General features: G+C 37.3%; 5 protein-coding genes across 7 annotated transcripts; 2 read left to right on the top strand and 3 right to left on the bottom strand.

Moving 5' to 3' along the window:
- The first annotated feature begins 127 nt into the window (after positions 1-127).
- On the top strand, positions 128-4148 carry LOC107273180 (protein unc-45 homolog A). Its single transcript, XM_015751115.2, has 3 exons — positions 128-547; positions 721-1161; positions 1249-4148. The coding sequence occupies exons 2-3, from the start codon at positions 742-744 to the stop codon at positions 3646-3648; spliced, it is 2820 nt and encodes a 939-aa protein (XP_015606601.1). The 5' UTR covers positions 128-547; positions 721-741; the 3' UTR covers positions 3649-4148.
- LOC107273183 (cell division cycle 7-related protein kinase) lies at positions 4146-6777 on the bottom strand. Of its 2 annotated transcripts, XM_015751119.2 has the most exons (9): positions 6368-6776; positions 6064-6283; positions 5884-5977; positions 5665-5807; positions 5469-5586; positions 5197-5377; positions 4899-5048; positions 4618-4736; positions 4191-4474 (listed from the first exon to the last, which is right to left on the bottom strand). In XM_015751119.2, exons 1-9 carry the CDS (start codon positions 6441-6443, stop codon positions 4346-4348), a joined length of 1230 nt encoding a protein of 409 aa, XP_015606605.1. In that variant the 5' UTR covers positions 6444-6776; the 3' UTR covers positions 4191-4345. The 2 variants fall into 2 exon arrangements, with proteins under 2 accessions (XP_015606606.1, XP_015606605.1); XM_015751120.2 differs by lacking the exon at positions 4618-4736 and having other exon boundaries at positions 4146-4474; positions 6368-6777.
- A 132-nt stretch (positions 6778-6909) lies between these two features.
- On the top strand, positions 6910-8241 carry LOC107273186 (mitochondrial import inner membrane translocase subunit Tim22). Its single transcript, XM_015751125.2, has 4 exons — positions 6910-7501; positions 7588-7772; positions 7945-8017; positions 8086-8241. The coding sequence occupies exons 1-4, from the start codon at positions 7249-7251 to the stop codon at positions 8166-8168; spliced, it is 594 nt and encodes a 197-aa protein (XP_015606611.1). The 5' UTR covers positions 6910-7248; the 3' UTR covers positions 8169-8241.
- LOC107273184 (septin-1) lies at positions 8240-11528 on the bottom strand. Of its 2 annotated transcripts, XM_025090500.1 has the most exons (7): positions 11349-11523; positions 11205-11257; positions 10835-11027; positions 10506-10764; positions 10056-10421; positions 9821-9925; positions 8240-9737 (listed from the first exon to the last, which is right to left on the bottom strand). In XM_025090500.1, exons 2-7 carry the CDS (start codon positions 11223-11225, stop codon positions 9605-9607), a joined length of 1077 nt encoding a protein of 358 aa, XP_024946268.1. In that variant the 5' UTR covers positions 11226-11257; positions 11349-11523; the 3' UTR covers positions 8240-9604. The 2 variants fall into 2 exon arrangements, with proteins under 2 accessions (XP_024946268.1, XP_015606607.1); XM_015751121.2 differs by lacking the exon at positions 11205-11257 and having other exon boundaries at positions 8265-9737; positions 11349-11528.
- Positions 11529-12231: 703 nt separating this feature from the next.
- Positions 12232-15779, bottom strand: LOC107273185 (eukaryotic translation initiation factor 4H). The gene is made up of 5 exons (XM_015751124.1): positions 15527-15779; positions 14525-14698; positions 14229-14458; positions 13857-14102; positions 12232-13771 (listed from the first exon to the last, which is right to left on the bottom strand). Exons 1-5 carry the CDS (start codon positions 15556-15558, stop codon positions 13626-13628), a joined length of 828 nt encoding a protein of 275 aa, XP_015606610.1. The 5' UTR covers positions 15559-15779; the 3' UTR covers positions 12232-13625.
- Between the last annotated feature and the right edge of the window lie 179 nt (positions 15780-15958).

The following is a 15958-nucleotide window of genomic DNA, read 5'->3' as shown; positions in this document are numbered from 1 at the left end:
ATAAGTAGAGAACCTTCACTATTAGCTGTTGATACAATTTTCCGTTAGTGCTAGCGAATAACTTGGGCTTTTTGTCGTAGCTGAACTAACCATGATAAATGGAAAATTCACCTTATTACCAGTGCAGACCGTGCAGACTAAATGGACTAAACTTTTTCAATATTGGCGGCTGCTGAACGTTGTTGACCAGTGTTGACCAGTGTTGACGATGCTGTGCGGTCTTTGGTGGTGTTACTCTGTGTGACTTGTAAAATCTATTTTTAATCAAATTTACCCTGTATTCGTCTTTGGCATCAGGTTCCAACAGCAGTGCTTAAAATATCTCTGCAACATGTCAGAAAAATCTAGATAGTTCTTTTAGCCTGATAATATAACGCAGCATCAGTGCATTGCTCAGTCGTGAACAGAATTCAACAAGTACGAGACGAGATTAGAGATACATAACCAAGTTACTCACTTAATACCTGTGATTTTATTTTGGAGCAATATAGTGAACATTATTGACATATTCAACTTGATCATTACGTTTATTTAATTATTTGATAAGGTAAGCTGGTACGTTTAAATAACCTAATACTTTAAGAGAATTTCTTGTTTTTTTAATTAAACTATTTTAAAATCTACAGATTTAAACTTTAGAACCATACATGTTGCTGATAGTTTTGTACCAGTTGTCGATGTAATGAAAATTTGTCATCTTTGGGGAATTATATGTTTCAGAGCACATACCACGTATTTATCATGACGAAGACTGATTTGTTGCCACGAGAGTGGAAAGAAAAGGGTAACGAGGCTTTCAAGAAAGGTGATCTAGAAGATGCTTTAAGTAGCTATACAAGTGCGTTACATCTGGCTAAAGATGATGATGCAGAAAAAGCTGTTTACTATAAAAATCGTGCTGCTGTATATCTACGCCAACGCGAATATGCTAAAGCAGAGAAGGATTGTGATGCTGCGTTGAAGATATGTCCTAATGACCCCAAAGCTCTATTCAGACGATGTCAAGCATTGGAAGCTCTAGAGAGATTTGAAGAGGCATATCGTGATGCTCGAGCCATTATTATCAATGATCCTGGTAACAAAGCAATTCAGCCAATTGCTGCTCGACTACATGAAATCGTACAGGAGCGTCTGAAACAGAATTCACGAGTTACTGTTAAGGTACGACTAAATAAACACTACAATAGAATACACTCTGTTAAATGTTTCAAGTTTAATTAGCTGAATTTTCCTCTGAATTTATTGCAGGTTGCACAAATGTTAGAGGTTGCATTTGACTTGAGCAAAGAGAATGGTCACCGTGAAACAGCCATGAACAATTTATTGGTGTTATCGCGTGAGAAAGCTGGAGCTGAGGTTATGTTCAAGGAAGGGATAGTGGAAAAAATTACGAAACTTTTGAAAGTCGAGAAAAAAGAGGAGATTATCGTGTCGGCTGTTCGCATAATTGCAGAATTGTGTAAAGACAATACCGCTCGGACGGAACTAATTCTGAAGGATATTGGGATTCCCTGGTTTCTAGAGATGATCAACAGCAAAAACGTAGATAGAGTGAACGCGGCGCAATATTGTATACAAATAGTCTTAAACAGCTACAGTGGTATGGACACCAAGCCGGAATCAAAGCCAAACAGTGAAATGTGCGAAAAATTCAAAAAGGAAATTGACACTGTACTCTCTTGTTTGGTGTACAGTGTGACGAGCCGTACAATCACAGGACTAGCACGAGATTCTATATTGGAATTGATAATGCGAAATATTCACTATACCGCATTGAACTGGGCAGAGCGTCTGGTTGAAATTCGCGGCTTACAACGATTGATGGAAGTCGCGAGCGAACTCGAGGAGTACAAATACGAGTCTGCTATGGAAATCACACAATCGACGAGGACAGTGACTAGCGTCTGCCTTGCACGGATTTATGAGAACATGTATTACGATGCTGCCAAGGAGAAATATATGAATGCCATTGACGAGTACATAAAGGATAAGCTACTGACTCCGGACATAGAGTCGAAGATTCGCGTAGTTGTCGCGATAACTACTCTTCTACTGGGTCCACTGGACGTCGGTAACTCTATAGTCGCGAAAGAAGGCATCATGGAGATGATTCTAGTTATGGCGGGTACGGAAGATCCACTACAGCAAAAAGTGGCCTGCGAGTGCATTATTGCAGCAGCTTCGAAAAAGGATAAGGCCGCTGCAATTATCAATCAAGGTGTTAACATACTAAAGAAACTGTATCAATCTAAGGATGATTCGATTCGCGTGCGAGCTTTAGTGGGTCTCTGTAAATTGGGAAGCTCAGGTGGTACCGACGCTAAGATAAGACCATTCGCAGATGGAGCGACGAAGAAGTTGGCAGAAGCCTGTCGAAGGTTCCTTATCAATCCAAAGAAGCAAAAAGACATGAGGAAGTGGGCTGTCGAAGGTCTCTCGTATTTAACGTTTGATGCCGAGGTGAAAGAAATGTTAGTTCAGGATCAGGAAGCTGTTCAGGCGATGATCGAGTTGGCTAAATCGGGTGACCAATCGGTAGTCTACGGGGTCGTCACCACCTTGGTCAATCTGTGCAATGCATACGACAAACAAGAAATAATACCAGAGATGATCGAATTAGCTAAATTCGCAAAGCACCATATCCCTGAGGATCATGAGTTGGATAGTCCAGAGTTCGTTAACAAGAGGCTGTGTCTTTTGGCAAAGGCGGGAGTAACCAGCGCCCTGGTCAGCTTATCGAAGACAGAAAGTCAGAATAGCAGGGAACTGATTGCACGCGTTTTCAATGGTATTTGCAGTCAACATGATTTGCGGGGTATCGTCGTCCAACAAGGCGGCGCAAAAGCCCTTTTACCTCTGGCTCTAGATGGCACTGATAAGGGTAAGAAACAAGCAGCTCAGGCACTCGCTCGTATCGGCATCACCATTAATCCGGAAGTCGCCTTTCCGGGACAACGAATCATGGAAGTTATACGGCCATTTTTGAATCTGCTCAGTCCTGAGTGTTCCGCCCTCGAAAACTTTGAGGCTCTGATGGCACTTTGCAACCTAGCCGGTGTCAACGAAAACGTTCGCAGCCGGATACTCAAAGAGGGAGGTTTCCAGAAGATCGAACTTTACATGTACGAGGAGCACGAGATGCTCAGGAGGGCGGCTGCACAAGTTATGAACAACTTGTTAATGTCGGAAGAGGCAGTCAAATTTTACGAAGGCGAGAACGACAGGGTTAAATACCTCGTGATACTTTCTCAGGACGAAGATGAACAAACGAGCATCGCAGCATCGGGTGCACTGGCCATGTTGACCTCTCTCAGCAACAAGGCATGTGCAAAGATTTTCGAAACGACCTCTTGGCTGGAGTCGATTCATTTTCTGCTTGCCAATCCAAAACCTGAAATACAGCACAGGGGTGTCGTCATAGTCTTGAACATGATGGAAAGTACCAAGGAAGTTGCTAGTAAACTTATTGAGACGGACGTCATGGAAATTCTTATGGCATTGTCCAAGAGCGACACAGTAGAGAATCCTGTGATCAAGGAGATTGCCTTGAAGGCGTTAGAGGCTGCTGCTAAGTGGGATCTTATTAAGGAAAATCAGGAATCCTCCGGTGCAACCACTAGTACCAGTCCTCTGGAATCTATTGACTGAACAGTACTTTTAACATCCTTGAAGCTTCCAATTCCTGTTAACGTTCAATATTGATTTCTTCGGAAAGAATGCTAACGGCAATGATGATATTTGTATCGTGCGGACTTCTATTTAAATCAAGCTGATTGGTGATCTATTTGAATTTTACAGTGCCAAAACAAATTTCCTGTTATGAAGTTTATTCATCGGTATAATGTTTTTTATAGGACTATTTGAATTGGATTTTATTTTTAAAACTGAGACTGCTGACCTTAGACTTTCTCGGGATCGATTATACATGTACTTAACTTCACAGATCGTGCCTTGAAAAAAGTCTTTCTATTTTTTACATTCGAAAAATACAGTGCCATCGAATATAATGTTAGTAAAATCGGGCCTTTATAATTTGAGACTTAGTCTCGCATTTACTGGTTATTGTTAAGAAATATAATTATATAATTGTTAAGAATGTGTGACGTGCTTATGTTATGAGAGAATGAAGTTTATTTATTTATCAGTTATCATATATTAAAATTCAATATTTATTGTACATATCCTATGTGTGCGCGAACTTATAATAAATTGATTCCAGTTATTTTTATGTGTACTCACTTTGTTTATCAAGCACAGTGGATTCCAAGAATTGAAATTATTTATGTAAGAATAAAAGACCAGAATATATTTACATAGAAAATTTACGTATAGTTTATAACAAATATCAAGATGTCTGTAGAAATGGATGATTTAGAGCTTGTTCCGCAGTTGCTCGTGTCTTAAAATCTGGATCCAATAATCTGATCAGAAGATCATATGCAGTCATTGGGTATACCAAATGTTCTGAAGCTCTCTAAAATGTTAATATAATAATTTGAATAACAATTTTTCATAAAACTTATTACTCGTAGGAGTATACTATTGCATGCTTTCGAGAAATAACGTATCATACTTAAAAAAATAGAAGTGTCAATGGCAAAGTAAAGACAATAATACCTTATTGAGATCATTAAGTGCATTGATAGCTCGGCATGCTTTATTTCGGTTTCGTAACTTTTGACAGAGAGACACGATGTCAATCCCTGGGATATTTTCACTAAATACTAATTTTCTACCTGTTTCAATGAAAAAATAATATAAACCAAGCAACATAATAGAACAGTAAATTAATAATAAATTTTAACACTCCGCCACTGTGTCTAATAAAGTAATTGATCAAAAGTGCAAAAATAAGAAGAAATTATAGGTTTATTTTATCACTTGTGCTTCGCACATACCTAGTTTTCTTGCACATTGCTGCATTCTAGCCGAACCAAATATTGATGTTATCTCTGATAATGCTGTGCAGTCATCCGGTGATCGAAAGAATAATTGAGTACCACTCAGAATGCAAAGCATTATTACTCCACTTGCCCAAATGTCAATTGCTAAAATTCATGTTTCTGAATTACAAATCTATTAAACGATACAAGTGTTACAGTACAGAAGTAGAAAAAAGCAATACAAAATAAGACTTTACAACGGTGAAAATATTATAGGTCACAGTGTGTTTTATAGTGAATGCCAAATACCTACCTGGAGTTTGATAAGGATATTTCAGTAGTACTTCGGGTGCCCTGAACCCTGGTGTGCCAGCACGTGATGCCACTTGTGGCGGCTTTATTAAACATACTGAACAAATTCGTGCTTTTCCGAAACACACACATTTTGTTTCTGCGGCCTTTTTTGTATTTTCTCGCACTTTTTCCACTCGGTTCTATAAAACCAAGATTTTTCTTATAAAACTTTTTTTAAGGCTCGTTTTCGTTGTCATAACTTTTTGCCATACACATACTAAAATATATTACCTCATCTGATCGTTTTCTCTTGACAGAATAATTGCTTAGAACTTGTGCCTTGTTATCGATAGACAATTTTGTCTCCTCCGTATATTGTTGTGCTAATCCAAAATCAACTAGTAAATATCTAAAATTTTGAATAAAATAAGATAATGTAAATATAAATCCTTAATAAAGGTTTTCAATGACTTATCAAAGTAAACACCTTCTACTTTTGCGATCATATAAAAAGTTACTGGGTTTAATGTCTCTGTGTATGATATTGAACTTATGCACTCTTTTTAAGGCCGTTAAAAGAGCTCTCATGTAGTCTTTAGTTTCCTGAACACTCATATTATGAACATAATGCTGTAAAATATATTTGTACTGTAGTAAATGTCTATTCTAATTGTTATCATATATATTCAAATTAAATGTTTATTACCGAAAATCTATCATGTTTCATGTATGGCATTACAAATATAATGGATCCAGCACTTCTTACACACAGTTCCAATCCTGCGACATGATCCGTACCTCTGTAATAATTATAAACGGTTCTCATTTATGAAATTCAATACAACTAATTAAAAGAGGAATATGTAAAAAATCATTTTACAATTACCCAATTTTCTGCAAACATTGTAATTCTTGTTCGATTCTATCTGGATGACATGTAGGAACTAAATGTTTCACAGCAAATTTTTTCAAACCATCAGAACTTTTCAGTGTGGCTAGAAAAACTGAACTGAAGGTGCCTTCTCCGATTTTACCATGGACTTTAAATAAATCTTTCAGAAGAGGCACACTCTTGATGAGCTCAGCTATCTTCTTGTTATCATATTCTAAAAAAATGTTAATTTCCCAAATAAAAAGTTACTCGTAATAACATTCTCTGCCAAATAAAGAAGTAATTATAGGTATTTTACCATAATCCTCAGAATCTTCTTCGCTGCATGATAGATCTTGAAACTCTAAAGTCTCGCACTTGGCATTTTTTAACATATTAACTTCTCTCTTGTTTTCTGTACAGTTATAATACTACTAGTGCTAAATAATTCTTGTTAATTCTCACGTTAGGTGCAGCGTTTTGGAAATTTGAATTTCGTTTGAGGTCAACAACATAAACAGTGCGAATTAAACTCGTCCTGCCATAAACTCACAATGATATTTAAAACACTTTCCTTACGTTCTAATAATCTTATATACGCACAAGATGCTGATTCAAAACTGTAACTCTAACTAAGAAGTCAAAAAACCGATCAACAGATCATGGAACATTAAGAAATATTTTAGACTAAATAGACAGCTGTTAACACGCTGATAATGGTGGTAACTACAGTACGTGCAGTGTGCTGCGAGTATACTACTGGCGCTACAGTGTGTTTTAATCAGCTGTCGTTGGCTATAGTACAGTTAACTAGAGTTTCAATCAGTTCAGTTCAGTTTTGTTCAGTATTGCTCAGTATTGCTTGGTATTGCTTCAAAAGTTGAAGGAGGCATAAGCTCCTGCTCCAATAAGTGATAAAAATGTTGAACTATAAAGAGAAGGAAGTTTGTCTTTTTTGTTGAATTGCAAATGATTAACTAGTTTTAATAATATATTTCTGTCAGAAAGACACACAATCGTCTATTAATATTTAACATTGGCAAGAGGTTATCTCAAAATACTGTGTTACCGGCGATACTCTTGGTTTCTTTTCGTAGATTCTAAAGAAATCCAAGAATCTTAAATACATTGGGGTTGAAGTAGTTTTTCAAGAAAAGCAGCGACTTGTAATTATACTGAAAACCAAGAAGTTTTTTAAAGATGTTTTCTCTTGATCCTCCCAAACCACCAGAGTCTTCATCAGCAGTTACAGAGACCAAAAATCGAGTGTTTTTGAATGACGCTGACCTGGATAAGATAGCTGTCTATCTTGTAGGTAGTCAGCAAAGGTTTAGGGAGAATATAATTATTCCAAGAATAGCAGGTCCTGTTAAGATTAAGACGAATGAAGAAAAAACTGTAGAAACAGTAATGGAAAGCTGTGCTTTTAAAAGCATCATGGCTTGTGTCCTAGGTAAGTTCTTTTACTCTCTACATATTTACTTATATTGGTTGTACCGTTAGAAATATAGCAAATGCTTACTAAGGTTCATTTTACAGGATATGGCTTAGGAGCTGCTATTGGATTATTCTCGTCGAGTGTAAATCCTAATGTGGCAAGTGTAGAAAAGCAACAAACAGCTCGAGAAGTCTTTCGTGAAATGAAGACCACAACTTTAGGATATGCTAAAAATTTTGCTGTCGTGGGCTGTGTATTCTCAGCTATCGAATGTACTATTGAATCAGTAAGAATTTATCTTCCAATCCATTTATTTGTTATGACAATTTGCCTCATGGGGTAAAAACACATATTATATAAGAATGGTAATTTGTATGGAAATACAAGTCTATCCAATGTATTGCATTCAATTTGATTGTAATATCTTTACATTATGATTACATTCACTTGAATTTCAGTACAGAGGTAAAACAGATTGGAAAAATGGTACATATGCTGGTGGACTGACTGGAGGTCTGATAGGTCTTAGAGGTACTAATAGCTCTTTCTTTAGTAAACCTAATAATTTAAATATTATAATGCAACTTTTTTCGATCTAGCTGGTATAAAAGCAGGACTTGTTGGCGCAGCTGGTTTTGCAGCCTTTTCCACAGCTATAGACTATTACATGCATAGATCGTAAATAATATAAAACAAATTATTGTAAATAAGGAGGGTTTTAAATGAATAAAGCACAGTAATGCAAGTTTTATGTATCGATAGAGGGCACACGAGTGCGTATATGCAATTTATTTATTTTTTTAAAACTTACAGGTAAGTACAAATGTTAGAAGTTAAAATGAATTCATAGAATTGGGATGAACAATTTGCAAATTGTTTCGCAAATACATCACGTTATATCGTAAACACGTCACGAAAACTTTAAATTGCAAATATAAAACCTAAATGGAATCAAAAAATTTAAGAAGTGTATTCACTTATGGCCTAGCCTTAAATGTTAACATCATATAAGATGATTATGTTTACATTAACCAAAATAAATGCAATGTTGTAACGAGGCCAAGATAGTCTCGTTGCAGAAAAATATAAATATCTGTATATGTATTCTTTCTTTCTCCCTCTTTTCATCTATTCGTCATTGCCTATCACAGTAAAAAAATGAAGACTTCGCAAAATTACAATCGAGACTAGACGTGCAATATCACGTCACATGCGATGTTACTTCGAGTCTTTCGTTTTTTACTTCAATTGCGAAAATTCTAAAAATCTACTCGGAAGATATCAAATTAATCATTTCATACTTAAATATTGAATACATTTGCTCTCTCTATCTCTGTACCCGATTAAGAGAGATCCTTATAGGATTCAATATCGTTGATTATATTTCAGAATTGCTATTAGATTTGTGAATTTGCCGATCACAACGATTATCTTTCAATATGAGCATTATGTATGAACGAGTAATTCTGAAGTTCTTCCAATAGGAAATATGACGGCAGACCAAGCCTACATGCGTACCTATACTATAGGAAACTAAAAGTGTTTACATTACGTGTCGTATTGTAGAAAACAAAAATATATTAGGAAGTATCACTGTGAACCTACAAAGTATTGCCAAATTTCTCAAGTTCGCAGGCAGAAAATACAATAAGAAAGGACGAGCCATTTGGAAAAACTGCAAGGCACTTTTTTCTACTTCACTCTGACGCTGCAGGACAAAAGTCCAGAAACTTGAGTTCTTATTTCTTTCTCTTCCGCAAGATGTTAATAAATGCTGGCTCATAGTGTTTCGACTCAAGGAAAGATCATGAATTGGCGAAACACGAAGATAAAAAATATGACATACTAGATCGCGTCTTATATTTAGGAAAGACAATTCGTGCGAGGCAGCAATATTTCTTCTATATGTTTGTCATAATAATTTTGTTTTTGGTTCATCACACAGATTGAGATTCCGAAGAAGCGACTAGAAGCCACAAGATTATTTCCCACGTATGTTATACCTTCCGTATTGTTTCTTTCGTTTTTTCTCTAACTTTTAATTTTGGCACCTGGCAAGATGAAAACACCTTCGTTTGTTCAGTTTCCTTTGATTATTATATGAGATGAATTGAGAAATTAAGGTTTCTGCTGTTGCATTTGCGCCTGCATTGCAGCCAGCATCTCTTGCATTCGCCGCAATTCCGCTTCCTTTTCTTGCAGTATACGATAGTTCTCGGATGTGGCACCCGATTTCTCCGATTCAACGATTCTGGGAACAAATATTTATAGTTGTACGTACCACCATTTTCAGAACCGATAAAATTGTTACTAGGTATGTAAATGAGCACTCACGTTTGCCGTCGTGGTGGCACAGGAGCTCCTTTGGCCAATCGTTCACTACGATAATTCTCATAATGTACCTCTTGAGTGACCTCTTGTAAATCTTGCATGTGCGTACTGTTAAGGTGAAGATTGAATTTATTGAAATAACGTCTATATTTGCATTACGTCTATTCATTATAATATTGGATGTGTGTATATTGAAGTCATAAAAAAAAAGATTAATAGCAACTGATGATGAGCTTACATGAGCATTGTCCTCAATTTAATGAAGTCGCAGTGATCTGGATTTTCAACCTCGACAACACCCCATGGATAAAGTCGACCTCTGACCTTTCTCCCTTTGACTTCGAGCAGTGTGTTTGCACCGCAAACAGCGAATGGAACAGCCTCTTTCAATTGTCTCACTTGTTCTTTGTAATCTTCATCCTCATCACTATCGCAATCCGGTAGAGGATAGATCTTAATTCCGCTACCTTCTATTTCTTCCATAACACGTTTTTTCAAACGGAGCACCTCTTTTTTGGTAAGCACATCCGCCTTGGCGATCACAGGCACAATATTTACTTTATTGTGGAGTTGCTTCATGAATTCTATGTCCAGCGGCTTCAGACTTTAAACACAAGAGAGCAGAGTGATACTTAATATCTACTACAGGCTTATATTACGATGATGTTATTATATTCTAAATACATACCCATGACCAAACGGTGAGATGAAATAAAAGCAACAGTGGATTCTATTGTCAACTATGTTTCTTCGATTCAATCCACTTTCATCTCTGAGAAATCTTTCAAACTGATCGTCAATATACTGAATGATTGCTCTAAAACTGTCTGTATTATCAATAGCATCTCCGTATCCTGGAGTATCAACAACAGTTAAACGTAGTTTAACACCCCTTTCCTCAATCTCCACTGTAGATGCATCAAGCTTAACAGTCTGGTTTGTTTTCTCTATAAAAAATATTTGTTGCAAAAACACAAATGGAACAATGGTAATCTATTTTCTGTCTTGCTAACTTACCAACAGCATCCGGTATTAGTCTCTCTGGATATAAATCAGTAAGAAAAAGACTGTTGACTAGAGTGGATTTCCCAAGACCTGATTCTCCAACAACCATTAAAGTAAATTCAAAACCCTTTTTCACAGACTTCCGATGCACCTGGTTTGGTAAGTTCGCAAATCCCACATACCCTGGAGTCTCTAAGCTGGCAAACTACAGGAATCAAAGAGAATGAAAATTAATAAATACATGTCCAATTACAACTCATACAAAGAAGAATCAAGCTTCAATATTATAACTTATACTATTTTGCTCGATTCTTCATAAAAATATGAGTAACATTCTTTACACATAAATACATTTATATATAAAAATAAAAAGTTATTTCACCATTTCTGAATATTCGCTCATCCTATTCGCTTGTAATGATTCAGAGCGCTAAACTAAAATGCTCGCCAGACGGACAAATAACGAAATTTAAGGCCCTTTATTGCGATCGGAAAAAGTAGAATTTCACTTTTACAGACCCCTTACCGTTTTTACGCTTTCTGTAGACATTTTCAGATTGCAGACACGACAATGAGAATTACCAAAATGAAATTTTTGCACGGTAAAAGTAGTTCAACAATTTGGTTGCCACCGGACGCTGTACTGACAGAACTTGAATGAAAAAATGGGGACCGAAGCGACGAAGGCAGGTTATTTTCGCTTAAAACTTTCCGCTGGTAGCGTGCATGAGGGTAACATCATGGATTGGCTACAGCTATTAGTGCGAGCCAATAGAATTTAAACTCCAACGGAATGCAGTGTAAAGGCCTTTGGCCGAATGTACAGGAAGTGTTGTTCCGTTTAGGTGGGGGAAAACCCCCATTTGGGGGAGGTCGAGGCGTGGCAATTTGAACATAATATGCGATTCCTACTTAACCGACTTATTTACCCTTTATGATCAAATCTACACATTCATTCTTGCGCCGCCAATATTATCCGAACGTTTAACAAAATTTGAATTATTCGTAACTTATTATTAGTCTTGAAAAGTTGTCTAATGCAGATTTTCGTGTTCTACATATTTGCACGGGTCTTTGCCTTATAAGAAGTGGCAATTGATGTAAGTACGCGGCGCATTGATATTCTTAACGAATATCAGGACACGTCGATTAGACACGAAACCGTTATTAAACAAAAAATTACAATAGGAACAATGGATTTTATGGATCCAGACAACAGGTGATACTCGCGCCTCACCTTCAAGTTTTGGTTTGATAAAAATAATGTGTATAAAAAGATTCACCTTATCGCAGAAGTATTAGAAATTTTCCAAAACTTTTATTTCTTTTTCGATTAGATAAATAAATTAATATCATTCAGTTTCTGAAAATTTGGTCGATCTAGTTCGTCTTACGACGCTTTATACGAGTACGAGGCAAACAACTACTTTATTCATGAAATATTATCATATACAAGCATAGTTTTACATAATAATCATTATTTCACGGGTTTCATTTATTCACTATCACTTCCTTGTCGTCGTCGTAGTCATCGCAGTCATCGTCTTTGTCGTAATAGTGGTAGTTGTCGCAATCGTCGCCAATGTCATTAGATCGACACTCATCGTTAGCATAGTTAATTAATTCGTTACTCAAATATTAATTAGTGTATTATCAGTACGAACCCTTCGAACCGTTTCATTGATGTAAAAATTCTTCAAACTTTCACACTTCTCCTTCTATGGTAATTTATCAACATTAGTTTTCATTTTTAATAAACAATCGTACAATTATATCCTTAAGCAATTGTTTACCATAATTAGCGAAAAACAATTGCTTAATTGGATGTCTGTTGTGTAATTTCCTCCGATTTTTTTTAATAGACACAATCGTGTATAATAGGATAGCGTTATGAAAGAAACATAAAAATAGTTAGTGTGAACGGGGCGTAGGTGGTAGATGGTACGTGTGGGTGTGGGAGAGATCATAGCTCAGAAGGTCGATAAAAGGTCATTAGGGTAAAACGGAATTGATCCTTCATGAGTATCTCAAAAGGCGATATACAGAGCAGGGCTTAGTAATTCCAGTTTTGTACTCTTTTGAAGAATCTTCAGGCCTCGAGTACACTCATCTCCTTCTTCCTTCTTAACAGATTAAGAGTGTAACGGACTGTGTGCTGCTAATGATGCACCGTGCAATCCCACTGTTCCATTGAACAATTTGTACAAGATTCGGTATCAGAACAAAACATGAAAACTCGACACAAATAGTAAAAGCATACGCACATTGCATTTACCTCAATATAGTCATGATTCACATAAATATTATTCCATATTCAAACATGCATTGTACACACATATCTCGTATATTTTAGTTACAGTGTCTAATTTCCTATGGGATTCTCATCAGATGGAGGTCTATGTAAATGCTGCATCGAACGATAAAGGAGAAGGTTACATTGGAATAGAAAATTTGGTATCCTTTACATTAGCGAGCGTTCAATAAAAATTTGAGGTTTTTTGGGAAATCTCGTGGGACTGCAGCTTATCGAAAGCTCGTTCGTCAATTCGTCGAAGAAGTCTCGGAAGGCACCCGATAGGGGGTAAACGTTAATTCTTCGGATTTTTTTCGAGCTGTTTGGAAATTTCTTTCTGGGGAGACTCTCCCCATGATCTACGATGTTTCTGGGGCAGGATTATCAGGAATTGGGAGATGGGGAATTGGGTGATCTTACATTGGTTTTCTGGATGATGATTCACTTCGGAGGAGACTCTCCCCCTAATTCATAGGGATAATAGAAGCTATAATGGTGACGTTACGGGTTTTACTTCTCCTCGTCGGTATTCAGCTTTTCTTCTCGTGGCTTTGCACCCCCGTAGATTGAGCTGGATTTGCTCGATTCAGCTATTGCGTTTACAGGATCCGGAACTGTTCTCGGTGCCAGCACCAACCTTTTCCTTCCAGTGGTGTCTGTTGATTTTAATTGAACAATATTGAAAATCATGAAATAATCATCAGCATAAATTTATATGCATTTAAAAAATGTTTGACTAACCTGGTGGTGGTTCCTTGAGGAACGGTTCGTCCTGGAATTGCTTACGATCCGGAGCGGGACCTCGTGCAGGAGGTCGACCACTGTACGATCTTGCAGCACCGCCGCGCGGCCATTCTCGGCTGGTACCACCGGCCTCTTCGTTAAAGTTACCATAATTTCCACGGTTTCCTCTGACATCGCCAAACCCGCTGCCTTGTCTGCCGCCACCACCGCCACTACCACCGCCGTGAGCCCTATTATTGTAACCTGTATACATTATTAAAGAATTAAACTCAAGAGAAAAATTAAACTCTTTTTTCATTCAACAATTGTTATGGTGTCATTTTTCAAATTATATCATAGTATTGGAATGACATGACATAAACTCATTACCAAAATCATCGCCGCTAAATCTGCCTCTGAAGCCACTGCTACCACTACCGCCTCCTCCTGCACCACCACCACGTCCTCTTCTGTCGAATCCACCACCTCGATCGCTTCGTTTGTCCTCAGCCACATCAATTTTGATTATGTTACCTTCTACTTCTACCAGCCCATTCAACTTCAATGCCGATTCGAGGTCAGAAATATTATCAAACTCAACATAGCAGAAACCCTTAAACCTAAACGAGTTATATTAGTTATTTTGCCAATGTTCGAATTCTGTTTAAAAATATGCAAGCACAAACCTATCTGTGTCCCGATCTTTCACTAATCGAATTAACTTGACATTCTGGTTCTGAAAGATTTTGTCAACATCTCCTTGGACTACTCCATTTGGTAGATTTCCGACATATGCAGTATACGGTGGCTCAGTAGGTAATGGTTTTCTGCTGATACGATGTCCACCTCCTGAATAATCTCTATGAACCAAAAGAAATGTACATAAAATTTATGGTAATTCATAAACCCTTTAATATTATCACTGGTATAAAGCTTTCGTTTGACCCAATATATAAGTATATTGGAGCTCTGGGTAAAACTATAGAATACAACTTCTTCTTGAAGAATTACATATAGAAAAACTAATCAATCCATAGCTAACTTTAAGAAGGAGTCGTATTCTGCAATTTAGCTGAGCTCTGTATACAAAACAAAGTATTTATGACAGAACTTAAAGATCCTAACATCCATTTGGAAGGAAAGAGAACACTTGTGTCCTTGTGGGAACCAGTCTACTTAATATGAACGGTATTGTACAATTATACTAATGATCTCAAATGCCAAATAATAAGATCAACAATTCCACTTGTTACATTTTGTTAAATTCGAAAGGATAATCCTGGTGAGAGGCCGACGACTCGCGTGACTCTGTCATACCAGCAGAGAGATTTCTTGACTTGTGGATCAGTCGTATCAGTAAGTTCCAAGGGAATTCATAGCGAGATGGATATTCAAAGGACCGATTAATATTCGAAATTTCACCAGAAAATTTGTTCATTAAAATAATTACGAGAGTTACCCGGCGAGATATCGCCGGGCAAAATAAAGCCGCGTGCTCCCATGTCTCATGTCCGCAAAGTGCTGCGCTCCACTCGACCCCGAACTCACTTAACCTTAAAAGCAAGATATATACACGGACATGACCGTCTTCTCCGCAGCTCTATAAATCTGGAGAAATGTAGTGGCTGTTCTGTCGCGCGAAAATACACTGGATCCCGTACACTAGCGAAATTACGTTCGATACTTGCCTCGAGTCCTCATAACCACCTCGTCCAGCCATGTTGGATGCACGAAACTGGCCGGGACCGCGCGACGGCGCGACAGCGGCGACTCGTGAGTCGTGCAAGTCCCCGTTTTCAAGTTACAAAATGGCACCGAATGGCACTTTGTGCCTGCCGATCGTTCTTGATCCCAGCCAATTCCAGAAAATTTAAAGTAACGAGATCACTAATGCCGTTTATCACTTTCGTCAATAATCTTCTAATTTATAGCACCTGGATCCTTAAAATATAATGAAGTTTACCATACAGTAAATGGAAATCACGATTAACGATAAATAGGGAATTTTTAAGTAAATTAATTTGGCTTCCTATCACTTACCATTTACAACGTACATATTTCCGTCAGCACTTCTAAGTAAAGTAAGAAACAAAATTGCTTAATCAGTAATGATTCAGAAT

Source organism: Cephus cinctus, unplaced genomic scaffold, assembly GCF_000341935.2.
Source record: "Cephus cinctus unplaced genomic scaffold, Ccin1 Ccin1_scaffold1474, whole genome shotgun sequence".
Lineage (NCBI taxonomy): Eukaryota > Metazoa > Arthropoda > Insecta > Hymenoptera > Cephidae > Cephus > Cephus cinctus.
Note: the sequence above shows the minus strand (reverse complement) of the source record. Positions and strands in the feature narration are given on the sequence as shown.

Excerpts from the sequence above, each read along its gene's own strand:
- LOC107273185 (XM_015751124.1), bottom strand. The coding sequence starts at position 15,558 with ATGGCTGGACGAGGTGGTTATGAGGACTCGAG. Across the intron at positions 14,699-15,526 it reads GGTGGTTATGAGGACTCGAG|AGATTATTCAGGAGGTGGAC; the intron begins GCAAGTATCGAA and ends TTTGGTTCATAG. Across the intron at positions 14,459-14,524 it reads AAAGATCGGGACACAGATAG|GTTTAAGGGTTTCTGCTATG; the intron begins GTTTGTGCTTGC and ends TAACTCGTTTAG.
- LOC107273180 (XM_015751115.2), top strand. The coding sequence starts at position 742 with ATGACGAAGACTGATTTGTTGCCACGAGAGTGGAAAGAAAAGGGTAAC. Across the intron at positions 1,162-1,248 it reads ATTCACGAGTTACTGTTAAG|GTTGCACAAATGTTAGAGGT; the intron begins GTACGACTAAAT and ends AATTTATTGCAG.
- LOC107273183 (XM_015751119.2), bottom strand. The coding sequence starts at position 6,443 with ATGTTAAAAAATGCCAAGTGCGAGACTTTAGAGTTTCAAGATCTATCA. Across the intron at positions 5,808-5,883 it reads TGAAACATGATAGATTTTCG|CATTATGTTCATAATATGAG; the intron begins GTAATAAACATT and ends TATATTTTACAG. Across the intron at positions 4,737-4,898 it reads GCAATGTGCAAGAAAACTAG|GTAGAAAATTAGTATTTAGT; the intron begins GTATGTGCGAAG and ends TCATTGAAACAG.
- LOC107273184 (XM_015751121.2), bottom strand. The coding sequence starts at position 11,372 with ATGTCTACAGAAAGCGTAAAAACG. Across the intron at positions 11,028-11,348 it reads CTACAGAAAGCGTAAAAACG|TTTGCCAGCTTAGAGACTCC; the intron begins GTAAGGGGTCTG and ends TGATTCCTGTAG. Across the intron at positions 9,926-10,055 it reads AAATTGAGGACAATGCTCAT|TACGCACATGCAAGATTTAC; the intron begins GTAAGCTCATCA and ends TCACCTTAACAG.
- LOC107273186 (XM_015751125.2), top strand. The coding sequence starts at position 7,249 with ATGTTTTCTCTTGATCCTCCCAAACCACCAGAGTCTTCATCAGCAGTT. Across the intron at positions 7,502-7,587 it reads CATCATGGCTTGTGTCCTAG|GATATGGCTTAGGAGCTGCT; the intron begins GTAAGTTCTTTT and ends TTCATTTTACAG. Across the intron at positions 8,018-8,085 it reads AGGTCTGATAGGTCTTAGAG|CTGGTATAAAAGCAGGACTT; the intron begins GTACTAATAGCT and ends TTTTCGATCTAG.